Raw genomic sequence first — 26,525 nt, 5'->3', positions numbered from 1 at the left:
ATCAGATAAATGGCGAGAGGAAGTAGTTGCCTCCGCTTATTTACCCTATGATTCTTTGTATTCTCCACCTACAACACCTACAACAGCTTAGGAATCTGGTAGCGTATGCAGAATCAAGAGATCTCGAACTCTTAATTGGTTGCGATGTGAATGCTCAACATATTTGCCGGGGCAATAGCAAATGCAATCCAACAGGAGAGAAGCTATTTGATTTCATCACTTAAGCTGGTCTTCTGACAACAAACGTAGGTTCCCTACTTTCGCGGAACCGCAGCTAAGTAATTGACCTAATAATCATCATCAACAACGGCACAACAACCGGTATCCGGTCTAGGCCTGTCTTAATAAGGAACTCCAGACATCCTGGTTTTGCGCCGAGGTCCACCAATTCGATGTCCCTAAAAGCTGTTTAGCGTCCTGACCTACGCCATCGCTCCATCTTAGGCAGGGTCCGCCTCGTCTTCTTTTTCTACCATAGATATTGCCCTTATAGACTTTCCAGGCAGGATCATCCTCATCAATGCGGATTAAGTGACCCGCCCACCGTAACCTATTGAGCCGGATTTTATCCACAACTGGACGGTCATAGTATCGCTCATAGATTTCGTTGTTATGTAGGCTACGGAATCGTCCATCCTCATGTAGGGGACCAACAATTCTTCGGAGGATTCTTCTCTCGAACGCGGCCAAGTGTTCGCAATTCTTCTAGCAAAGAACCCAAGTCTCCGAGGAATACATGAGAACTGGCAAGATCATTGTCTTATACAGTAAGAGCTTTGACCCTATGGTGAGACGTTTCGAGCGGAACAGTTTTTGTAAGTTGGCTGACAACAACCATGTGCGGATTTCATCCTCGTAGCTGTTATCGGTTGCGATTTTCGACCCTAGATAGGAGAAATTGTCAACGGTTTCAAAGTTGTACTCTCCTATCCTTTTTCTTCCTGTTTGACCAGTGCGGTTTGATGTTGTTGGTTGATTCGTCTTCGCTGCTGATGTTGCCACCATATATTTTGTGTTGCCTTCATTGATGTGCAGCCCAAGATCTCGCCCCAATAGCCGCCTGCTCGATCTGGATGAAGGCAGTTTGTACGTCTCGGGTCGTTCTTCCCATGATGTCGATATCATCAGCATAGGCCAGTAGTTGGGTGGACGTAAAGAGGATCGTACCTCTTGCATTTACCTCAGCATCACGGATCACTTTCTCGAGGGCCAGGTTAAAGAGGACACATGATAGGGCATCCCCTTGTCGTAGACCGTTGTTGTTGTTGGCCTCGCAAAGTTTATCCTGTCGAAAAGCAGAAGCACATGCAGGAGTATTGTGAGAATTTTGACAGGCCCATAATTCACTAGCTCGGCATATGTTCAGAATAGGAATTATTCAAGATGATACGTGTCCCTGCTGTAATAAGGAAGCGGAATCTAACTAACTCACTAACTAGGGATTTGAACCCTCGAACTGGTAAGAAGTCACAGATCATGTCACTGCTGAAGCGCGGATCGGTACTTCAAAAGTTTTCGAGTTGGTTACGGACTGGCGGGTGCTAGAAGAAGTTTCATGGTCAGACCACCGATACCTAGAATTCAATCTAACTATAGCGGCCGAATGGTCTGTAATACAAAGACGGAATCCTAGGAAAACGGATTGGGCAAAGTTCAGTGAACTTCTTGGCAATTAAGTACAGTTCCCTAGGCGACTAAGGATTCCTATGGCACTGGAAGATGAATTGGAAAGTCTGAACTGCACACTTTTAGACTGCTATGAAGAGGATGGCCCTATTTCCCGAGGCCAAAGCGGTAAAACGGTTCCTGCAATGCTAAAACTCAGGAAATCAACCAGGAGACTTCTGAACCGTGCTTGCAAAAGCAATAAGAACGAGGACTGGTTCAGCTTCCGGAACTCGCAGCTTGAATATTAGCGGCTCGTTAGGTGAGAAGGAGACTTCTTTAGAGCGTACTGTGAGGAACTGGAAGGCGAAAGGGATACTTCAAGGCTGTGCAGAGTCATAAAAAGGATGAGTCGCCCAAGTTGGATTCCATTAGAAATCCCGAGGGTACTTTCATGAACTTCAGACTGGAATCAATACAGACCCTCCTGAAAGAGGAGATCGGATGGGTGAAGTGGTAGGGAGAGAGATGACGATTCTTGCAACCAGTTCAACACGTAAGTGCTGCAAGGGGAAATGGAACACTGCGAAAGCGGGTGGTAGCTATGAAAAGATGAAAGCTGCCATACTGTCCTTTGAACATTTCAAAGCACCCGGCATGGATGGCATTTATCCAGCAATGCTAAAGGTAGGTATGGAGCACTAAGAGCGAATCTTAAGAGGTATTTTTCTAGCACCTCTTATTTTGGGCTATGTGTTCACCTCTTGGCAGAAGGTTAAGGTAGTCTTCATATAGAAACCTGGGAAAGTTGACTATTCTAACCCAAAGAACTTCAGACAGATTAGTTGGATAGACTGGTTGAGCGTCACATTCGGGGGAAGGCAGCTAGGTCGCACTCACTTAATGAAAACCAACATCCTTCCCAGCGTCGAAAATCCGGTGAGTCTGCTCTTCATTTTTTGGTTTCAAAGATAGAGAATGCAAATCTGAAGATTGGCTGGGCTGGGCCCCTTTCTAAAAACTTTTTGATGCCGTCAGAGCGCATGGTGCTGACGATACTTTGATTAAGTTGATCTATGCTATGCTAACGCAGAGATTGCTGTGTGCTGAAGTGGGCGTTCATCGTTACCTAATAGACGAAGCAACGAACGGCTGCAGCCAAGGAGGTGTGCTATCACCACTTCTGTGGAGTATGCTGATCGACTCACTACTGTGCGAACTACAACATTTGCTAATACACACTCAAACTTATGCTGATGACGTGGCTGAGCTTGCTGTTGATTTGGATCTTGGAACGGTATGTAGAAATATACAACACGCCTTAACTAAATGAGAAGATTATTTTTTTATGGAGACAATAATCTGATTGTAAGCACTGTTGAAGGGAACTGGTTTCCGAAATATCGATATATTCTAATAAGAACAAAAGGGTTGTCTCAATGAAAAAACAATCTTTTCATTAAGTTAAAACACACAACAACCAAAAAGTTCAACGCTGTTAACCATACACCGTTGATTCAATAGACAGTTGTTACCTCAGGCATGGACTTTAAGTTAATCCAAATAAAACCAAAATGACATAATTCCCAAAAATGAGAAAACGGGATGATTTTGCCTCCCCGAAGAAGTAAAATATCTGGGACTCACTCTAGATAAAAACCTATGGACTGTGCAGACGGACCTTTGCTTCGACATCGGAACTCATGTATGCATGTGGTTATATGTTGCTATCACTACGCCGATGTTCGCTTCTGCATCCGTAGTGTGGTGGATTAAGGTTACACAAAAAAGTTCTCACTGTAAACTAACCCCACTGCAAAAAACTGTCCGTCTGTGTTGCCGGTGCCATGAGCACGACATCAGGTGCAGCTCTAAATGCGTTACTCAATTTTCAGCCCCTGAATATATTTATTCAAAGCCCGCAATGAGAACACCTTATAGTCTAATTCGATTAGATCTATGACGAAACAACGGATTTGAGGGCCACAGGGCATTGGAAGAATTACTGGCAGAACCGAATCCAGTTCTTACAAAGCCTTCTGATTATCCGGTCCACATACATCTATTTGGTGGAAGTTATTCTGAAGCGAAGAGAAAACTGGGAAGTCGCAGGGGAATGCGTGGCAGTATAAACGAAAGTCTTCTACACCAATGGCCCAAAAACAGAACAGGGCTTTGGAGCCGGAGTCTATCCATCGACTAAAAAAAGGGAAAAGGGCTTCTCCTTTGGGACATTAAATAGTCCTTTGATCACCTCGAAAATCGTTCAGGAATACAGTAATCATTTGAACTCTATCTCTATATACAATACAGTGGAACTAAACTGGGTACCTGGTCATTGTGGGGTTCAATCTCCCCATGCTATGACCGGAACTAGCAATTGGAGTATCAGTAGTATTGGCTAAGGCTGTCTTCAAGAACTGGGAATAAGCTTCCCACAATGACAGGTGTAGGACCTAAATGCTACTAGACACACCAACTTTTCCTATTCTTGTCCGGTCTCAAGACCATTTGCGCGAAGATGTGGAAAGAGTCACCAATAGCGTCACTGGTGCTTTTTGTATTCACTGTTAAGCCAGTAAGGTAGTGACCCGCACTATAAGCTGCTGGTTAAGTTAAAAAGGGTTTATGTGGGTTAACCTGCTAATCTCAAATTACACAAAAGTTGCACATTATGGAGTTAACAACGGGGACAAACTTGAAGCGTCATTGTATTGTGCTCTGGGAATTCCACCGGAAGCAAACATGAATCCAATATCAAATGAATGCCCACTACACTCGCAGAGTTGCCGACATATCCTGCGAACCAGTGGCAACAGAATATTGCTAGGAAGATTCTCGGAGAGGCTTTCTAAAAGTGACATTGCAATCATGATGGGTGACCGAACAGGCTTCCTTTTTCCGTTTGGAAGTCACTTCTCCATTCGTCGGAGTTCGTGATGAGTCTCCGCGCGTCTCCCCTTTCTTTGCTAGCTTACATTCATTTTCGAACCAGCCGTTCCAACTCTTTTTGCGGCTCGGTTCAAGTATGTTTGTGGACGTATCAATAATAATGCTCTTCAGGTAATAACACTATATATGATGAAATGGTGGGAACTATGAACGTCCACACATGCAGTAAACAACGTCTTTCTAGGTTGAGTTAAGGGAGGCCATCATACATGCAAAAGGGAAGTTTACAACGTTAGGTATCAAATAAAAGGTCTCGATTAGAACTCCAGCCAGTATTAGTTTTGCCATTTGTTTGGCCGATGGCGAGAGACAAAAAGTGATTATTTCTTTATTCTTTATTCTCATAAACTATCCAACCGAAAATTCTAAAAGAAATCATGAAGCTTTCTCTATACGGTGTCCAGGCCTCAAAGTACTCTCCATATCGATATCTACTCATATTAAGTTAGTAATAGTATATTATTACGACTTTGGAAAATCGACTAGAAACGCCCCTTAAGTTTATCCTTGAGTTATGCAATAGTTTAGACTATAGTATGAATCATAATATCCCCAAGTTTCATAAAAATCGATCTATACTGATAAAGCTACAGTAGCTCATGATTGACCTTTCCGTGTTAAATTTACACAATTGCAACCCAAAGTGCTAGATATCAATATCACACTAAGGTGAGTAATTCAACATGCTAAATATACATATACATTAAGTGAGAATTCCCACTATGATTTGGATGTTCTTTTTGGTGAGGTTTAAGCAATCCTTTGTGCGCATGGGTTCGTATCCCCTAATAAGCACCCTTGACTGCTCCATCTCTGGTAGGCCCGCCCAATATAGTTCCCTCAACCGTTCCTCTTCATTTGTTATATTCATAGCCATGAAACCGTTTCCGATTCCACAGAAGGGTTCTGGTCCGTGCAAAGGCATCTCTGCTCCTTTCTTGGCTAGTTCGTCCGCTGCCTCGTTGCCTTCCAACCCAGCATGACCTGGAACACAGAGTATCCAGACCGAGCCGAGTGTATTCAGTCTCTCAAAGCATTCCCATACCAGTTTAGAGTTCACCTGGTTGGACCTAAGTGCCTTGATCGCTGCTTGGCTATCGGTGAGAATACCTATGTTCTGCCCCCTGTAGTTCCTTTGGAGATTAAAGGAGGCACATCTGTCTATGGCGTATATTTCCGCCTGGAATATGCTAGTGTACCTGCCCATTGGCTCAAAGTACATTTTCCTTGGATCAATGACACCGGCACCCGCTCCCTCTGATCCGTCAGTGTACCAAGTAATCAATTGTTGGTTTAAGCCGTATGTCGCAGCCACGCTCTCCCAGTTTGCTTGTTACTCCAAAGTGTTTCAAACTTCTTATCGAAGTGAAACCTCGTTGTCATTTTATCCCTTGGTATCAGTAATTCGGGATACCGCCTACAAAGAATATCAATCTTCCTTCGATTTAGGCAGCTCCCCGATACTACCGGCCATCCTCTTTGCCTGCATCTCTATGTGCAGATAGTGAGGGATTAATCTCAGAAGGACCTCCAGGGATGCCGTTGGGCATGCCCTCATTGCCCCACTGATACACACGCAAGCCAGCCTTTGGAGTTTATGTAATTCCCTGGCTTGTATGCTGAGTTCGGTTCTTTCTGCCCAGATTACCGCCCTCAAATACCCACAGAGGAAACAAACAAAACCTTTCATGCGAGAAACGCCGAACTTGTTTTGAACTGAAATTGATTAAAACAATTTCTTGGGTTTAAATTTAAATTTAATGATACTTCCACTTCAAATAGTAATATATTTTCTTTTCTTACAACAATTTAGTGAAATATTATAAACAATGTTTGATTTTTTTTCTTGATATTATTATTGAGTATTTCGTATTCAGACTAACTGCTATACATCGAAAACTGTAAATATTAGCTTTAGTATTGCCAATATGAGATCCCTTTGTTGATATTATATTGCATGTATTCTGGATAGATAAGTACTTTACTCTCCTCAATTGGAAATAAAAAATAGTTTATTTGGCAGTTTCAATTGAAATGAGGGAGTTCATTTACACTGAAACTGCCAAAAAAAAATTGTTTTTAAATGTTGTCAATTATCAGTTCATTTAATAGGTTTATTATGATATTATTCTAAATTTACCAATTGCTGTAAACTATTTGTGCTTATGAAATAAATTAATGGAAGATGTGTTTTTATAAGTAAATGCTTAAGTATTTATATAAATTCATGTGTTTTTAATGTATCTTTTTACAGTTTTGAAATTTGAATTCTACGAACAATTATTTACAAAGTAGAGATTAATTTTCATAAAACATTTATACTACAAAACTTTGTCCTTTTTGTATCTTATTTTCCCCTTAATATTATATTAGATTTGATTGAAAAATATACTAACGTGTTAACATTCATGTGAAATTTTCATATTCATAAAAACGCGTAATTATCTGAAGCAAAGAAACCTGTACCGATTGAGGTTATCCCTGACTCATATAAATAGGCATCCTAAATTAGATTAACTTACATATGTATATAAATCTACACGGGAACTTAGAAGACTAAAGAATTTCTGAAATTTATGATTGTTCTTTGGATGAGTCTTTGGAAACCTTACTATGTATGGTATATAAATGTAATTAGTAATAATAAAAATTTACAATGGATTGATATTGTTTTAGTATACTATGTTTCAAGTGTTAATTAAAAGTCAATTAGAAAAAAGTCATACCATTGAAAAATTAAAGGGAATAATATTATTTAAAAATTATGAACCGAACTAGATGGTATAAATGAAGTCAAATAAAAAATAAATTAAATCTTAAAATACAAAGTTGTCTTACCATACAGGGATTCAGTGACACCCGTGCAGGGATTCACTACGTTATAAATATTTTAAATTGATTAAAAAATATTTTGCACTTTCGAAGCATTCTGATATCAATACATTTCTATCTTGATCCTGTTCCTGTTCCTTAAATATAATTTCAATTGTCTTTGATTTGTTTAAATCAAAAGTTTCAGCAATCTACCCTCCTATCTTTACTCCCGCATCATATCATATTTACTAATACAATAATTTCATTAATTTAAAAGACAACAGCCTGAGAGGAGCAAAAATTTATCGAAATATATTCATATCTCCCTTTTCGTCTGTTTAATCAGTTTTAGTACTTTTGTTTTACTAAACTATGTTTTACGAGTATATTATTTTGTATTTGATAATATCCTTTTTGTTTATCAATCTGAAGATAAACACCGTCTCGCTAATGCGCGCATCCTCAATAAGATTTAATATAATTTTATTAAAATATGACCTTTATTTGTTTGTCTTTGTTATTTGGTGGAATATTTCGTATGTTGACTTTTATTGTGTATTCTACCAGAAATGATTGTTTTTAGTTAACATCAGTTCCTGAATCATTGGAAAAACAAAAAGGAATTTTGGAATATTTTTTTTGCAATAAATTAGCATTAGCAACTATTTCGAGAATTATAAATAATAAAGAACGAATGACGAAACCTAAGGCAATCACCAATATAATATTTTTTTGATTTTCAGTTAACAAAATATTATAACTAATTTCTGTGTAACGTCGATAAATAAACAAAAAAGCCAAAGAGTTATGAGATATTTTTATATTCTTAAATTTTCTCTATAACACTTGATTATCCAACTACACACATATACCTTTAACACTTACAAATTATTTAGAAATGTTTTTAATATTTGAGTTGAATTGCAAATTTTTTAATGTCATTATAAATAATTTATATTCAATATTTGGCCACACTTCAGATGAATTAAACTTTGGTATATTGTATATAGTCATTTGCCAGTATCATACTCTCACGGTATCGTACGTTTCTCCCAGTATTTCTCTCCTCGCAACTACACTTTCATTCTTCCTATTTTACACAATTCATTTACAAGCATATAGACATATTCGCTGAACAGATTTATAACGGGACTTATGTTTCAACCTGCACGTTGTTTTCAGTCATACCAGCGGACCAAACTCCGCTTCCTGATCGATTCTTTCTGGCCTGTACTATTCCATCCATGATATCTAGTTGAAGGTTGTGTACGCTTCCACGATGCTCAGTAAGAGGAGGTCCTTGAACTGCACTACCACGGCGGCTGTAGAGGAAATTATAGATTTAGAATTTAGGATACATGTTTAAATTTCATTACATGTTAAGCAATTAATCCCTTGTAGGACACAATATTGGAAAAAACAAGGAAAGTACATAATGCTGGAAAAACTGAAAAACAGTTTAGTTACTTTAGTTAACTGGGGGGAGCCGCAACTCCGAGCACTCAGGCCATTGTTAGGCCCATTGTACTCTCCCCGTAAGTTGCCTATTCAATGGCTTCCCGCCTACGGTGTTCGCAGGCTTTAGCGAATCTGAGAACTTTCTCCAGAGGCAGAGAGTGTGCAGATTTTTCATTGAAGAGAACCTTGCCAAGGTGTCTTCGTCTGAGATCTGAGGATGCCGGGCAGCTGGATAAAAAGTGCAGGGCCGTCTCCTCCTCCTCCTCACATTGGCTGCACACAGTCGAAACCACTACCCCAATTTTTCCATATGGTAGTTTAAGGGGCAGTGTCCCGTCAAAAGCCCTACTAGGGTTTTCATGTCCCACTTCTTAAGGGACAACAAAAATGTCGCTCTAGTGGCCCTAGGCTCCTTCACAAGGATTTTCGCTTGCCGGCAAGAGTCCAAATTTCTCCACTCGGTTGCGTGAATCTTTACAACTTCACCATCCAAAGTAGACTTGACAGTAGATGGTCGGATTCCAAGAGCTGATTCTGGCCCCACCATTGTGGATCCAGACCCTCGGCGAGCCAGTCTGTCAGCCTCCTCATTACCGGCAATGTTAGAGTGCCCCGGCACTCACATCAGGAACGTTTCGTTCAGTCGGCCAAGTTTCAATAGCACCTGATGACAACTCCACACCAACTGGCTTGATATGTAGTTGTCATTTAGCGCTGCTAATGCCGCCCGACTGTCGGAGCAGATTCGAATAGTGCAACCCCTCCATTTTTGTCGTAGACATTCTTCTGCTGCCAATGAAATCGCATATATCTCCACCTGGAATATCATCATCATCAACGGCGCAACAACCGGTATCCGATCTAGGCCTGCCTTAATAAGGAACTCCAGACATCCCGGTTTTGCGCCGAGGTCCACCAATTCGATATCCCTAAAAGCTGGCCACCTGGAATATGGTCGTCATTTTTCCGAAGGGTCGGGCCAGTTCTATAATCGTATTCTCTGAGAACACCCCTGCGCCCGATCCATGACCCGTCAAGAAGATTATTAGGTCTGTAATCTGAAAAGACTCATGGCCACTTGTCGACCATTCTTCTCTTTTGGTGATTACGACAGTGTATGTCTTTTCAAAGACGAATCTGGAAACCATATGATCAGTCGGCATCAGGGCGACCGGATGTTTTCCAAGGAATTTGTAGATAGACGCATGACCGTTTGATTGGCCGCCTTTCCACGCCCCAATGGTATCGAGCCTATATGCGTCGTTGGCCGCTTTCCGTTTCACCTCCAAGTGAATGAAGGGTAAATTTAGGATAGCTTCAAGTGCCGCAGTTGCCGTAGTACTCATTGCTCCAGTAATACTTAGGCAAATCTCTGAATCTGCTTTAGCACGTTCCTGCTGTTAGCAAAGTTCAGTCTTGGCCACCAGACGATGCATGCATACATCAAAATGGGTTTTATTATGGATGTATACATCCAGTATATCCGTTTAGGTGAAAGTCCCCAGGTCTTACCTATCGCATTCCTACAGCACCAGAACAATCTGCAGGATTTCTGATATTGTTCCTGGATATGATGCTTCCACGTTAACTTGGAGTCGAAATGTACTCCTAAGTACTTGACTGTTTGTGCCAGCTGGATTTCCGCCCCTGCTAAGGTGGGTAGCGTATAGCTGCCCCACCTGACGTTCTTAGTGAACATAACTAGTCCAGTCTTCCTAGCGTTCACCGGGAGTCCATTGCGGAGGCACCAGCTGTGGATTACATGCAGAGTTGCATTCAAGCGGTCACATGCTGTATCCGCAAACTTGCCGGTAATTATTACGGCTAGGTCATCTGCAAATGCTTGCCAGAAGACTTTTTTGTCCTCCAGGAGCCACAGCAGGGTATCCATCACCAAGAGCCATAACAGTGGAGAAAGAACCCCTCCCTATGAACAGCCCCTGAGACATCCTGCTTCAATAGACTTCTGACCGACCGATATGTGGATTTTTCTCCACTCTAGGGTGAAGAATCCAACTGATTAGCAGCGGTTCGATTCCATGCTGTCTTGCCGCATCACAAATTGTCGCGAATGAGGCATAATTGGAGGCACCTTCAATGTCCATGAATGCGCCTAAGGCGTATTCTTTTTCGGACATAGCCTTTTCAATTTTCGCCGCAAGTTCATGGAGTGCTGTCTCCGTGGATTTGCCTTTCTGGTAGGCGTGTTGCCTATGGTGAAGTGGCCACTTGGGAATGTGTGTATCCCTTATGAACCAATCTACTAGTCTTTCTAGTCCTTTTACCAGAGAGAACGTTAGGCTGATCGGTCGAAAGCTTTTTGCGCCATTTAATTGGAATATAAACGTGTGCAAGGCATGCACGATATATATTCCGAATGTGTAGACCCAGGGCATCCATTCCTTCTATTACTAGTGCAGGGATGATGCCATCCGGACCTGCAGACTTGTATCTATGGAACGAGTTAAATGCCCATTTCACTCGCTCCAGTGATACTACTTTGCATGCAAGATTCCATTCTCTCGGTTGAGGGCTGTATGCACCTGTTGGCTCCAAGATTAGATTTTGGATGCTGCCTAGAAAGTGTACTTCAAGCAAATGATTTGCCGTTTCTTCATCGCTTTCTGTGTACTTCCTATTCTGTAAACGTAAATAGCCCAGTTTCTGGCTACGTTCTTTGACCAGAATCCGCTTCAGTTTTGACGTTGCCTCAAGAGAGTTAGTCTCTTCACAAAAGCGTCTCCTAGATGATCGTTTAGCCGATCTTATGCTCTTATTTTGAACCTTCTGTGCCTCTTTATAGCGATTCCAGCTAGTGCTTCATTCACCCTTCAGAGCACGATTAAGGAGCATCCATGTCGTTCTCCTCTGTTTTGCCAAATCCGAGTACCACCATGGTGTTTTACCCTTCTTTGACATCTTGAGTGGACAGCTTTCTTCGAAAGCTTCTCTCATGCTAGTTGTGATCATCTGGATTGTCTTCTCAATTCCAGCAATGGATTTGATGCGCTTCCCAGGGATCGTGACTCGGGCGCTCAATTCTATTTGATACATCACCCAATCTGTCTTCCTCGGATTCCGAAATGGAGTGGGTGGAGGGGGATCCATGCCCATAACGAAATCAATGCGTCTTTCATCGGGGAGTGGAGAGTATCAAAGGATGTCGAGCCGCGATGTCAGGAGATGCCACCGTGATGTCGATGACCTCTTGCGTGACCACGTTGAAGAAAGTGGCTGTATACTGGCGAACCCTTTGCTGAGAAGGAGGGATTTATGTGTGCCATTCAGGACGAAGTGGTCGCACCCGAGCTTATAAAAAGCTCATAATGAAAAAGCGGGTGGAGAACGACCAGTGCAAAATCTGTGGTTCAGCTTTAGAGACGTTAAATCATCTCATTTCTGGCTGCACTGTAATGGAACCGGTGCAATGCACGATCAGGCACAATGCTGTATGTAAGGTGATTCACCAAAACCTTGCATACAAACATGGGCTCATCGCGGGAACATGTTCGGTTTACCGATGCGACCTGCAGGCAGTACTTGATAGTTCTGCTTACAGCATGTATTCGGACCGACAAATTTTAACTAATCGCTTGTTAGCCTGACGTGACTAATAGGAACTAACGGTTTTGTCCAGGACAGAAGCAACTCATCAGACGCTGCCTCACCTCCGCCCTGGGAGCAGCGTGACTGTAAGTGGCAACAGGTGGAAAATGCTCCTTTATATATTCGCAAAAACACGATAAGGGTGTAAATTATATCCAAGAGAAACCACCAATAGTTTGAGCCTAAGCTAAGCTAAAGTTAAATAATTTTTTTTTTTTGAGAATTGTGTGGTCCTAAGTCCGCATCAACTTAATGCGGGACCGGACGATTTGCCTTTGCCCTGGTAAGAAACCGTAAAGCCGTCATCGCCTGACATTTTTTTAAAGTTTGGGTGCTAAGCCCTAAACGAGGGGTCCGTGGCAAGAAACCGTAAAGCCGTCATCGCCTGACCTTTTGTTAAATTATTGTTAAGGATAATGAGGGATCCTAAGTCTACATCCATTTGATGTTGGACCGGACCAAATGGAGAACCGTTAGTCCCTATTTTTAATAATAATAATAATCGTTGGCGCAACAATCCATATTGGATCAGGGCCTTGAAGTGGGTTAGAGCACTTCATTCAAGACCGTAACGGTACACTAGGAGACAATGTGGTCAGCATTGCGCTCGCCCGAGATTATTACCCTGATTTGACTCAGGTACTCATTCACAGCTGAGTCGACTGGTATCCGACGTCAAATCACGATGCAAATTCCACTGCCACCAGTGAGATTTGAACCGCGACCTTCCGTATGACAGCCTAGTGCTCTAACCACTGAGCTATCCGGACACTCCCTATTTTTAAACCCCCCCTTAAATTCGACGTAAGGATGTAACTCAATGTATGCATGAGCGTTCACAGTTCTCACCTTTCTGCCAAATTTGGTGTCAATCGCTATAACCATCTCGGAGCAAAATGCGTGTGACCGACAGACAGACAGACGCTTAGAGGAAGCGCAGAAAATAAAGCTTTACAAATCGGCGAAAAGTTGCGTCGAGCATGTGACGCATCCATACCAAGGTATGTTGTATCCCAGAAACGAGTTCCGAACTTTTGGTGGAATTCGGAAATTGGAGAATACCGCAAGGCCTGCCTCAAGGTCAGAAAGCGCAGTCAGCGAAATAGAAACCGATCTGAATACGAGCAATTACATGAAGAATACAAAAACGCTCGGAAGAAATTACATGTGGCCATAATAAAAAGTAAAAGCGAACACTTTAAGCGACTGTGTAATGAAGCTGAAACGAACCCCTGGGGCGGGGCCTATAAAACAATAATATCAAAAGTCAAGGACAAACGCTCCCCACCGACTTCTTGCCCTACTCTGCTTAATGAAATAGTAATGGATCTTTTCCGACCGAATGTGAGTACCGCTAACCTTCCCACTGTCGACATAGACACCGCCGAAGTTCCCATGGTAAGTGAAAAGGAGGTTCTCGAAGCTGCGGATAAAATTGTTGGAAATAAAGCAACTGGTTTGGATAGCATCCCCAATAAAGCTCTCAAGATAACAGTCAAAGTAGCTCCAAATATGTTTTCCGAGGCGTTCACCACATGCCTTAAAGAAGGAGCATTTCCTACACAATTGAAGAAGAAGAAATTAATACTAGTCCCCAAGCCAAACAAACCTTTCCTTTCTGACAGGCGGATTGTGCCTTCTAATAAATAATACTGGCAAACGAGTAATCTATAACAGATTATTTCGAATTGCCGAAAAGAATGGCGGTCCCTCCGAAAATCAGTTCGGTTTTCGAAAGAGGAGGTCTACAACGGATGCAGTTGTCCTAGTAGCTAACACAGCTAAGACCGCACTTGACGAGAGCAAATGTTGTGCAGTGATTACACTTGATGTGAAGAATGCCTTCAATTCCGCTAGATGGAGCAAGATACTTGACTCCCTAATCAACTTAGGCGTGGCGAAGTACCTGGTGCGTATCGTAGCCGACTTCCTAATCGATAAGATTTTGTGCTACGAATCAGATGAACAAATGAAATCATACCAAACGAAATGCGGAGTTCCACAAAGGTCGGTCCTAGGGCCACTCTTGTGGATTATTATGTATAACGGAGTACTGACCCTAGACCTTCCTACTGGTGTGGCCTCCATTGGTTTCATGGACGATATTGGTATAACGGTTGTTGCACGTCTTCTCGAAGAAGTCGAGCTTTATGCAAATGAAGCAATCTGAGATTAAATTCTGGTTAGAGAATGCTGGTCTACAGCTCACAGAGCATAAGACGGAAGTAGTACTTATTAGCAAGCGGAGAAAGTGCACTTCCATGAAGATCAAAGTTGAAACGCAAACAATTCATTCCAAGCCTGCACTTAAGTACTTAGGTGCAATGATTGACCGAAGGTTGAATTTCAGATTGCATGTGGAGGGTGCAGCAGCCAAGACATATAACATCGGAACGCTGGTTGCGAGAATGCTACTAAATATAGGTGGCTCAAGGCCGATCCGAAGGTGGTCAGTTCGATCCTACTGTATGCAGCCCCAGTATGGACAGATGCACTGGAAAATATAGCAAATAAGAGAAAGATTGGAGCTGCGTATCGCATAAGTGCACTCCGAACATGTTACGCTTACAGAACAATACACAATGAAGCAGCTTGCGTGATAGCAAGAATGGTCCTGATTGAGATTCTAGCGAAAGAAATACAACGTGTTTACGATCGAACGTATCTCACCGGAGAATCTCCTGCCCGTTGGCGACAGTTCGCACGAACTGAAACTATCGCGGAATGGCAAGAGAAGTGGGACGAGTCAGAAAAAGTTCGCTGGACTCACGAAGTCATATGGGATATCCAGAAATGGATCGAGCGACCCCACGGCGAAGTAGGTTTCGACCTAACTCAATTCTTGAACGGACACGGAGGCTATCGAGCATATCTGTATCGGTTTGGGCGTGATGATTCGCCATATTGCCCAAAGTGCCCAAATATTGCAGAGGACGCAGCATACGTCTTTTTTCATTGCCCAAGATTCGAAGCTCAAAGGGCTACATTAGAAGCTGCATTCGCAATATAACGGAACTTCTGGTGAAGGCAAAGGGGATATGGACCAAAGTCGAAAAAGTGATTGCAGCCATCGGATAGAAGCTTAGGCAGGAAGAAGTCATCCGAAAGAATGAACACGAGAGAAACAAGAATATTAACATGAGCGCAGAATAAATTCTGATCCAGCCCCGCGACGTAATACCAAATGGGAGTCCCGCGGGGAGAGTGGAAGGAGAAGGAGGTGGTTTTAGTGGGTAAGAGTCCCACATAACCAACCATGTGGCATGTGAAAAGGAACGCCTTTACCACAAACTTCTCGACAGTAAAACGCAGGCTAGTTGGCAAATTTATAAGAATGCTAACCGGGGAGCAAAGAAAGCAGTCGCTGACACCCGAGCGGACCATTAGAAAAATCTTTACGATAAACTGGACACTCGGAATGGCGAGAGCGATCTCTATCGACTTGCCAAAAACCGTAACGAACGCATACAAGATATCGAGGACTTCGGTTGCGTTAACGACAAGGGGTACTTTGCTTATTAACCGTCGAGCCGCAACGAATAGATGACGAGAATACTTCGAACAGATTTCAACTGAAGAATTTGCTCATCCTCCACTTTCACAATCATTGTCGACATTTGGACCAATTCCACCTGTCAGCGGTGCTCAGAGGTGGCGATGAGGAAGACGGAGCGGCAACCCTGTTGGCCAAACCAAAACCAAGTGGCCGAGGAGAACCTCCATAGTGGTGGCACCGGGAGACGTTATACTCACTTTGGCTTGCCGGCCGTGATGCAGTAGGCGAATGATCCAAAGGCCTAATCAGGGCGATTAGACCCAAGTCTGCACGGGGGCTCATCTGAAGTGGTAACTGGCCACGAAACCTTACCAGGTGTATACTGGTACCATGGGAACCGGGATTGCTTCTGGACTCTCATACTTCGGGTGAACTCCCGTTGTATGTGAGTACAGCTCGGTTGTTTGCGGTTGGCCCCTTAGTGGGAGTTTCATGGGGGTTATTGGTTATGCTCGGCGTGGTGCTGGGTTTCAACACGGGTGCTGTACTCCTTAGTTCGGGAGAGATTTAGGTATGTCTTGCATCCACAAGTATGAATGCTAGGCCATGCACTTGGTATGGACTGGTACCGTTGTTGCTTGTCTCTGCGGGGCTCTGATTGTGGTCAAAAAATCAATCCGTGTCTTAAGAAGACCGTGGGATTAAGTCGCAAGACAGGTGCTCACGTTAAACCCTCAAGGACTTAAAGTCGAGGTGGCAATAAAACGGATGAAATCGGGGAAAGCAACAGGACCTGACGACATTGCATCTGAGCTCTGGAAAGCAAAGAGCTGGGACCCTGTGGCTTAGTTAATTCTTTAATCGGGTTATTCAGGTAGGAAGAACACCATCTGACTGGCAAGAAAGTACCACTGTTCTAATATGAAAAAGGAAGGTAGTCCAGCAGAATGTTCAAATTACCGTCCGATCCGATTACTTTCCCATACCATGAAAATTTTTGAATGCATTCTTCATAACCGTATTCGCGAAATCGTTCAAATAACCGTGAATCAAGCCGGATTTATTAAAAACTGCGGAACTACTGGCGCAATACACACTGCGCGGTTACTCATGGAGAAACACCGTGAGAAGCATCACCCTCTTTACATTGATCTGCCCAGAACTGAGCGATTTAAATACGTCGGGTCAACGCTATCAGCCAATGGAGAACTGCGTTATGAAATTGCTTCATGCATTAATGCAACCTGGATGAAGTGGCGTTCCACAACTGGCGTTCTATGTGATCGACGTATCAACGAACGCCTCAAATTTAAAATTTCCCGCAATGTCGTCCATCCTGTCGCTCTCTTTGCTTCTGAGTGTATTTACAACCTGACTATAAAAGACAATGAACGGCGACTTGCGGTAATGGAGATGAAGATGTTGCGTTGGACTAGTGGCGTGACACGTTTTGATCACATTCGAAATGAGGATATCCGCGATCGTTGTGAGGTTGCACCGATCGTGAAACAATTGCGAGAGAGGCGTCTTCCATGGTATGGTCCCACAATTCGCGCTAACGGGAATTCACTTGCCAAGATTGGTCTGAACATCGAAGTCGATGGTAAACCACCAAAGGGGCGGCCGAAACAACAGTGACTTGATAAGCTGGATGGGGATTTAAAACCCTCGAGATTACACCGAGATCAGGCAATCGATAGAGCCAAATGGCGAAACCGATCACGACAAACCGACCTCGCTTGTGAGCAGGACAAAGGCTGAAGAAAAAGAAGACCGTCATCAATAATTAAACCTCTCGCAGAAGACGTTCCCATTCCTAAATCCGCCTAAGTCAACGCAAACAGTAAAACCATTTTTGACTCATCTCTCTTCCTCTCCCGCTCATTATATCTCAGAACAGATATGCTATCAAAGTTCTTATTTAAGAACATAAAATCTTCAAATGGAATTTTTCCAAAAAAAAAAAGATTCCGAAAAATAATCTGAAGATAGACTTGTCTTGGCTCCACTCCTACGTATGGTTTTCAAAAAAGAAATTTCCCTAGGAGCTTTCTAAAGTAAAAATAAGTCAATAGCTTCCTAAATGTAATTAAACCAACGTCATGAGACCGGCCTTTGGCACAACCTTCACATTCTTAGTGAAAATTCTTCCAATCAATAGAATTGACATCCTTTTGCTTTTTAAAATAAAAAGGACGAATAGTTGTATTGGGCTGGGTAGCAATACTACATACCTAAATGGTCCCGAAATAGATTCCCGCCTGTTGCGACCAAAGAGTGACGTCGGTACCGGTGAAATGGTCACAATTGAATGTCTCCTTCCGCCAGACGCTGGGATCGTCTTCTGTGAGAGTGTTGCAAGGAATTCCACATCCTTACTGCTGAGCGCACTTCCTTCAGAGCCTGCTTCCGATAATCTTCTCACCTGGCTGGCTGTGATTCCTTCGGTAATTTGCAACGATGGCAAGGAGTGCTTACGGCGTTGTTGTAAATCAGGAAATGGCGATAATAGATATGGATTTACTGGCGATTCCGCTTCTGATGATTCACCACTATTGGATTTCTTGCTTTGCTTGGAATCATCATCTTCTCCAACGTTTGTTTCTTCGACGACAATTAATGGTTCGTGATTGCTGACGTTGAAAATTGGCGTGAAAGATGCTCGACGCATTTTTATGATGTTCCCGGGATTGTGAGGATGATTATTGCTTTCAAAGCGATATTTGATGGATTATGAAAAAAAAGGAATTTGATTGTCCTGAAAATAGATAGAAATCGAAATGGAATTGATTAGAGCATAATTTGAACGAAATTTTATCATTTGATTTGATAGATTGTCTAAACACTTCAATATTGACAAACCCCTTAAAGGGTGCTTAGAGGATTTAGTCGGGCTACAAACACTCTAAGGCGATCTTACCCGAAAACTTTCTGGTCCTGAATAAACTCAACTTTGAATCAGCAATGAAACCCCAAATTAACATGATCTGCCACATTACACTCGCAATGATCCCTTTAATCCATGATTAAATTCCTCTCATTAACACCGTAAAGAACGCTAAGGATATTACGCCAGCCTATTATCATGTTAATCGCTGCCACCCTTCCCGCCAAACAATGCTCTAAAGCTGAACACTTCAACAGCTCGACTCTATCCAAAACATTTAAAGCACGTGCTAAAGAAATCCCCCTTAAATCCTCAAATGAGTGCCTGTAAATGTCCTCGTTCACCTTTTTGCAGACAATTATCTTACCGAGCAAACCATCTTTTCTAATCTTTTTACCATTCGTTTTGCTGTACTGTGTGTCTAATGGAACATGGCACATCTTTATGTTCTGTAAGGGTAGCAATTAAAGCCGAAGTAAATGAAAGCAAAAAATCTCAAAATGGCGAAATTGCCAAGTCTGAGCAATGCCTACAGATGTAGCCAAGGACTAGAGTTTCCCATGCGAGGTGTTAGGTTACTTTCTCAACCGACATACTGAAGGGCAAACGCTTGAATTAGCAGAGTGTATGTATGTAGAAACGCAGGGGAAGTGCTGTAATCAACGTTTAACTACCGGAGTAGGGTAGCAGCTTGAACGCGAGTATGGTTATGGAAGAAATAGCCAAGCAAGGACCGTTTGCTTTGATGGGAGTTTGTTCAGAGTTAATTTTGCTTTTATTTCCTTTGAAGAAGTTTTACTAAAGTATCTTAAGGACCTTCATTCTGGCTGATGGGATAAGGAGATGGAGAGGAGTTAAATGTTGAGCAATTTTGGGTTATTAATGGTAAGCTTGTTACAAATTGTTCTAAAGAACTCTTAAAAAATACTCCTAAATTAGCACCAAACAACGGAAGAAATGGAATATTGGACCAAAGAATCTCTAAGCAAAGTGAGCCGATTTCTGCTAGTTCCACAAAGAGATGACAAATTTCATCTTATTACTACTTACGCAAGCAAAACGCAGGAGAATTCCAGTTGGATTGGTTGACTTCCCGCAAATGAACATGTATGTCTCTTAGCCCCATGCGTAACGTAGTTATCTTGACAGACAGCCAAGCGAGCATTAAGACGACATCCTCCAGGCTGGTGGAGCAGTGCAAGGACAAACTCAACAATCTGGGTGACATCCTCAAAATCACCCTCTTCTAAGCTCCCAGCCATACGAACATAGAGGGGAATGAGCAGGCGGACCGACCGGCAAGACGAATTCTCGACCTTGTCAGTCCCTTGGTGGGAGTAGTTGATATCTCGTTGGTAACTGTGAATGGTGAAATCTACTCGAACTACGTAGCAACCGCTGGCTTCAGATTGCAAAGGCTCTGCCGCACCTGTGCTGAAGGAGCATCTGACCCTCATACAACAAAATCTGATTGCACGAGTTCTTGGGTCAGACGAGCGCTAATACGCACTAGCCTACATGGAAGCATACTGCCAGAACCAGCCTCGCCATATACTCCAATTAGCAATGTGGACGTGTCAGAGTGGTGGAAAAAACTCTCAGATTCTTCCTTAGCAATTGTCAAGCTCTAGCTTGAGCCACCCTACCTTGGGGACCTCCAAGAGACCTCTAGTCGGAAAGTGCTATCGTCCGCAAACAGCATTTAATACCAAATGGATGCGCAAATCACTTCACCCCACACTCAACGCCACAAAACTCCACTACCACAGCTACCTTAACCCAATTACCGTCAGTCAGTCGTGGCTGCATTTTCTTCCGGGAAGAAAGACTTTAATCAGGTCAGGGAAATCTTGAGATTAAAACGGGGTGGAGCTCGCTCGAGGATCTCGCAAAGGCCCCCATAAAGTAACAGTTTCCAGGAGGCATTCAACCTAAATAGGGCATACGTGTAGGATTCGCAATCCCTGAGCGCGACGCCCACGTTTTTCGTATAGTTGGCGGGTGATGGGGACTTCACACAACAACACGGGGGTATTAAGCCTCGACCTAATATCTCCCCATATAACCGCTCCGAGAGACTTGCAGTAAGTTATTCGCGATTGGCTGTTTGGCGGCCAAGTAGAATGAGTGGTAAGACTTGCGACCAAGAAGAGTTGCCTTGGGCCATTGTAATAGTCATTAACATCCTGTGTCATCTTCCCCCATCACTATCCCATTAGACTGTAGGTAGTGCACACTTGTTCGGTGGTGTTTGAACCCAAGCAATTTGCTTAACTCCGAGAAAAGGCAGGATACGAACTGCATTGCCTGATCGATGATTATAATTGCCGGCACATCGAAGCATTAAATCAACTCTCGATACAGGACTTCAGCATTAGATTGTGCAGAAATGTCTTTCAGAGATATCATCTCAAGCCGCCGCGTGAAGCTATCGATGACTTTGAGACAACACCTAAAACCACGCAGGTCTTGCAAAAGGCCAATTAAATTGAGGCAAAATATATGCGAACACTTGGTGGGTAGAGAGAGCACGCATATTCCTGACATGTTTCACAATCTTGCAATTCTAACATACAATGCGTTGTCTGCCCCAAGACTTAATGTCCTTGTTCATGAGCGGCCAGAGATATTTTGCGGTAACTAACGGAGTTGTTGTCCGGACGTCTGAGTGCGATAGATCTTGGTCCTTTGTCTAATGTCCCGTAGAATACACTGCATGTTGAGCCAAAGATAGGAGACTCCCTGGAAGTGTATTTGGAGTTAGGCCTATGACTTTGGAGAACAGCGCGGTCCCTCTGGCGGATTGCCGGCAATGGTGAGGATATTAACTTGTGCCGGCCTGCCATCAAGGGAAGTACCGCAAGTATTTTATTGCAAAATAAGCGGTTCATAACACATGATCATTGGTGTTGCAGTTACGTTGAGGTTGCAACTAAATCTAAGACATCCACACATAGAGCCAGGGATGCATCTTGCTAAAGGAATGCCAGAAGTCTAGCTCCCACCAGCTATTGCTTGGTGGTTGGAAATGCCTAAATATTCTCTTAGGACCACACAATCAGGAGCGAGTCTCTGGTTTTATACACAGACAGGTAAGCGTTGAGGATCGATCGATAGTGGGCGGCCTCGGACAATAAATGAAAAACATGTCCAAGAACTGTCTCAGATCCTTAACCATTTTTGAAAACGGGAAGCTGAAAATCGTTTCCACTTTTATTGGGTCCAGTTGGATGCCTTGAGGGAACCGAGCAATCTCACCTGCAGTGCTAGACCGGTCTGAAAGAGACATTAAAAAATACACACGAAGTGCTCTAAGTGCTTAAACTCCGAGGAGGATGCGACCAAAACATTATCCAAATATATGAAACAAAATTGAAAGCTTGGTAGCGCAGAGTAGATGCATCTCTGGAAGGTTTGCGCCACATTGTACAGTCCAAAAGTCAGTCAGTCAAATTTTGGTGATATGTCTTCACTAAGTCGAAGGTCAAGGCAATACGGCAGTCTGCGATAGAGTGCGCAACGCCGTGAATGAGTAGAGTGGGGTATCAGTCTGGAATCGTTTAGCCATTTAGACATTTGTAATCGCCAAAAAATCCCCATTCGCCTTTGGGTTTAGGGAGTATGTGAAGTGGCAAAGACCAACAGCTGAAAGTTTGCCAATACCCTGCTTAAGGAGTTCATTGAACTCTTCCCGCGCAACTACGTGGTTCTACACCTCATTAAAGATAAGGGATGCAAGAGCGTTGATGCTATGATATTTTTGAAGAGGTATGCGAATACGTGGATCGACTGTGTTTTCAAAAACGTTGAAAAGAGTGTTGGGCGAGTAGGTTGTGATTCTTCATGATGACTTAAGGGAGGTTGTAGAGTCGACCACGAATCTATTGTACAAATCCGCTAACAATTCGAGACTTCAGCGTCTGTATCTATTAGGTAATGGCGCCGGCTCTAGGAGTCATAATTTGTTAAGAGCCGTGGTGTTCGCTTACTGTAACCGTTGCGGGAAAAGGACTGGACTGGGACATTTAGTGACCTTATTTGCGAACGTTCGGCGGCATCAGCATACACCAGCTATTTTTGAGGGTCTTGGCGACCTACTATCAAATCGTCCTTTTCGGGAGGTGGATCTAGACCGCGATTTAGTCCCATCACTCGAACGAAAAGCGCGAACCAGCCTCCGCTAGTTTAGAAAAGGCGGTTGTTAACGCTGCCACCGTCTACTGAAGCTGGATCACCTATTGTGATGTGTGACGCGATATCTCACCAACGATCTTATCGAACGTGGAGGTCAACGTGTCTAGTCGAGCTGCACGAGGAGAAGGTTGGGCGCGTGGTTAAACCGGCCAACGCTGATTGTTTCGGCTGTTGTTTGCAGGAATCGTCGACGAGATTAAGCCAAAGGAGGACATATGAAGGGAACCGGTGTGTGCCTGAGATGGGGGAGAAGCATAGCCTCTAAGCACTCATCCATCTCGCCCATAGGCCGAGCATTCATATAGAAAATGCTCCGTACTCCTCATTACAGGAGGAACACGTATCATCTTGTGCAATTCCGCTGCATGTCAGGTTCTGACAGGACAAATTTGGTGTTTCTAATATATAAATATTTTTCCTAGTTTATGGAGACAATCTTAGCCAACTCTACTGAGACTCCAATTGCACATGGGAAATTCAACTCCCTTTTGGTAAGGGATCCAAGATTTCATTTCCCTCTACAAGGCTGCAAATTGAGTAATGAATGCGGAGCTGAGCCAGATGTTGTGCTCATGGCACCGGTGATATCCAGAGAGTACGGCTAGTTTACAGTGAAAACTTCTTTGTCTCACCTCAACCTACCATACTACGGTTGCATAAGCGAACATTGGCTTAATGATAGCGCCCTAGTATATCCATATTGCCACATGAGGCCTGAGTCTCCATGTAGGGGCAAAGACCCATCTGCACAGCCGATAAGCTGTGAGAGTTCATTTCAACTTTACCTTCACATGTTTATTTCAAAGAAGCTCTTTATCTCGGGAATTGATGTACTAATTTAAAATTCCAGACGAAAGTGTCAACATAATAAAGAAATTGAGAAGAAAATACGACGGCATGCAGCCAACAACAATCAACTTGCTGGCTGTATGGGCAAACAGATGTTAGACAAAGCAATGCGATATATGTAATCCATGCAGATGGAATGACAAGAAAAGGCACCATACAAGAACTGAAGGTGAATTTCTATCAAGAATGTGGGGTTGGATGACGAGAGTCAGATCTCTCTCGCCATCCCGAGTGTCCAGTTTGTTGTAAAGATTTTTATAATGTTCCGCTCGGGTGACAGTGACTGCTTTCTTTGCTGCTCGGTTGGCATTCTTATAAATTTGCCAATTGGCCAGTGTTTTATCGTCGAGAAATTTGTGGTAGAGGCGTTTCTTTTCACGGACCTTCATTTCAACATCGTCATTCCAATGCCAAGTATCTCGGTTGATGTACCGCTTACCCGCCTTAGTGACCCCGCGGGTTGGAGAGACCGCTTTGTGGATCGTGTCTTTCATTTGGTTCCACGATTCTTCCACATTCGCAATGGTTGGTAATCGCGTAAGTGCGATAATTTTTTCTTCCTTCTCACGAAATTGTCACTATTTAATGCGCGCCTGCCAGTGCGTTCCTCACACTGTTTGATAGGTGACTTAATTCACAGGACGGCAATCAACGGCCGATGTTAAGGTGCGATGGTCTCATTGGGAACGGCTTTGCAATCAGTGATAGTAGTAAAATGTCGGCGTCTTATGAGAATATAGTCGATTTGCGTTTTACTGCTGCCACTATAAAATTTAGGAAGATGAGACAATCGTTTGATGAACCATGTATTCATAAGTAAATGTACGCGGTGAAGAAGTGAATAGTGCGATCAGCTGATATAATGGTGAGCTTCACCAGCCGACCATCAAATCGTTCGACTTTTTTAATGCCATCACGGAAACCTTTAAGATAGCAATGCCAACACCATATTTAATGTCTGAGAAATTTATAGCCATTTTTACCGCATTCGTGTTGAACGTCGCAGCTTTTGGCACCAAACCATTGGGTTTCTTGCAGAGGGCAGATATCAATGCGCCTTTTCCGAAGGGCTCTTACGAGTTCCTCGGTCTTTCCAGTTAGGGTGCCAACATTTAGCGTGCAGACACGTATTTATTTTGTTCGGACTAACTTGCTTACGTCCTGACGCCGTCCATGCGTCAAGAATCCTTACCCATTTCTTGACAGGACCGGGGCCCATCCTGTCACGTCGACTGAGGTGAACGTCATAGCATTTTTTCGAGGCTTGTAACCCAATCCAATCATATTGTTTCTAACGACATTGCATGCATTTTCTTCGTCGGCCTGTCGCGAGACCTGTCACCAAGAAAGATCAGGTAGGATTTAGCATAGTGGAATAACTCCAACTATACTCTATTTATCTCTTTTTCTGATCTCAACATTTTATTTTTGTTTTACTGAGGATAATACAGAATACATTGCCTCAAACCCTGCTCCTTTACCTGGGCTTGGGACCAGCATACTATGTTAATAGCATGGCAAAATTGACCGTAACAGAACATCACTATGGAATATTCCAGCTTTTATAGAAGATGAGCTTCCTACGGCATACGAAAATTTAGGAGTCAACTGCTGAATGGAATACCGAACGTAGCTTTGAAGGTGGTGATAAAAGCAAGCCCGAAGTGATTTCTTTCCACTCATTATAGATGCTTTGAAAAGAGCATCTTCCCTAGTCAGTCAAAAAAGCTGATCCTGATGGCAGTTCCAAAGATTGACAAACCGTCTAGTGAGTAATAATACTGGGAGAATGGTAAAGTTGCATGCAACAGACTGCTTCCAACTGTACAAAAAGTAGTAGGCACGCGAAAACAACAGTACGATTTTCGCGTCCCGATCAACAATGGACGTCCTGAATCCTGATCGAGGACACCCAAGTTAAGAACTTGATACGTACGTGAGATGGCTCGGATCGAATAATGGTCAATCGTAAAAATCGCTGAACGCTAGTAGAGCAGCGGAGTCACCTCAACTAGATCCAGGATGATGAAACCTAGGGCCTATGTAGCGTTTTCTCTATTATAGAGGATATCCCTATAGGTTAAATACCAAAACAATTTAGATGCCAACTCCAATTGCCGAAGTTTCATCATCAAGAAATGATGGACCGACGGTGGTGCTGTCTCCAAAATAATCACAATCAAGAGAATAGGATAGTAACATAAAAAAGGTCAGTAAAATAAGAAGGGAATTATCACGATATGTACAGGCCAACCTGAAATCTGCACATGCACAGTTCAAAGCAACGAGTCCTAAGATAAAGTCTGCTAAATGTGAGCTGATATTCGAAATTCAACAAGTGAATGTTCCTTTTGAATTCCACATCCTTGGCGAGTAATCTTAAACAATAGATACCGCTTCTATTGCAATATCAATGAGTCTAGAATCTCTTTTCTATTTCCGACTGAATCATAACTATGCCTACGAAGTACGTGATGCTTTTTATTCTAATATTCATATTTCCAGACATTTCTGTCCATCGAGTCAATACAAATATTTCCATACAGACCCGTACACAAGTTAAGTAAAATCGATATTCCTTTATAAATACCTATTGTTGTTGAGTACTCAGAGATGGCCGGATTCCGATCAGGGATACTATCCAAAGGTACAAAAGAATGTTGG

The 26,525-nt window shown here is 42.9% G+C and overlaps 1 protein-coding gene across 1 annotated transcript in view; it reads right to left on the bottom strand.

Annotated features, from left to right (window-relative positions):
- Positions 1–8,176: 8,176 nt before the first annotated feature.
- LOC119658067 overlaps positions 8,177–26,525 on the bottom strand; it is a 66,025-nt gene continuing 47,676 nt past the window's right edge. Inside the window, exons 2-3 of the mRNA XM_038065325.1 lie at positions 18,166–18,689; positions 8,177–8,693 (exon numbers count right to left, since the gene is read on the bottom strand). Coding sequence (XP_037921253.1) covers positions 8,525–8,693; positions 18,166–18,602 — 606 coding nt within the window. The 5' untranslated portion in view covers positions 18,603–18,689 and the 3' untranslated portion in view covers positions 8,177–8,524. The remainder of the gene's footprint in view (positions 8,694–18,165; positions 18,690–26,525) is intronic.

This window comes from Hermetia illucens, chromosome 5 (genome assembly GCF_905115235.1).
Source record: "Hermetia illucens chromosome 5, iHerIll2.2.curated.20191125, whole genome shotgun sequence".
In the NCBI taxonomy this organism is placed as follows: Eukaryota; Metazoa; Arthropoda; class Insecta; order Diptera; family Stratiomyidae; genus Hermetia; species Hermetia illucens.
Note: the sequence above shows the minus strand (reverse complement) of the source record. Positions and strands in the feature narration are given on the sequence as shown.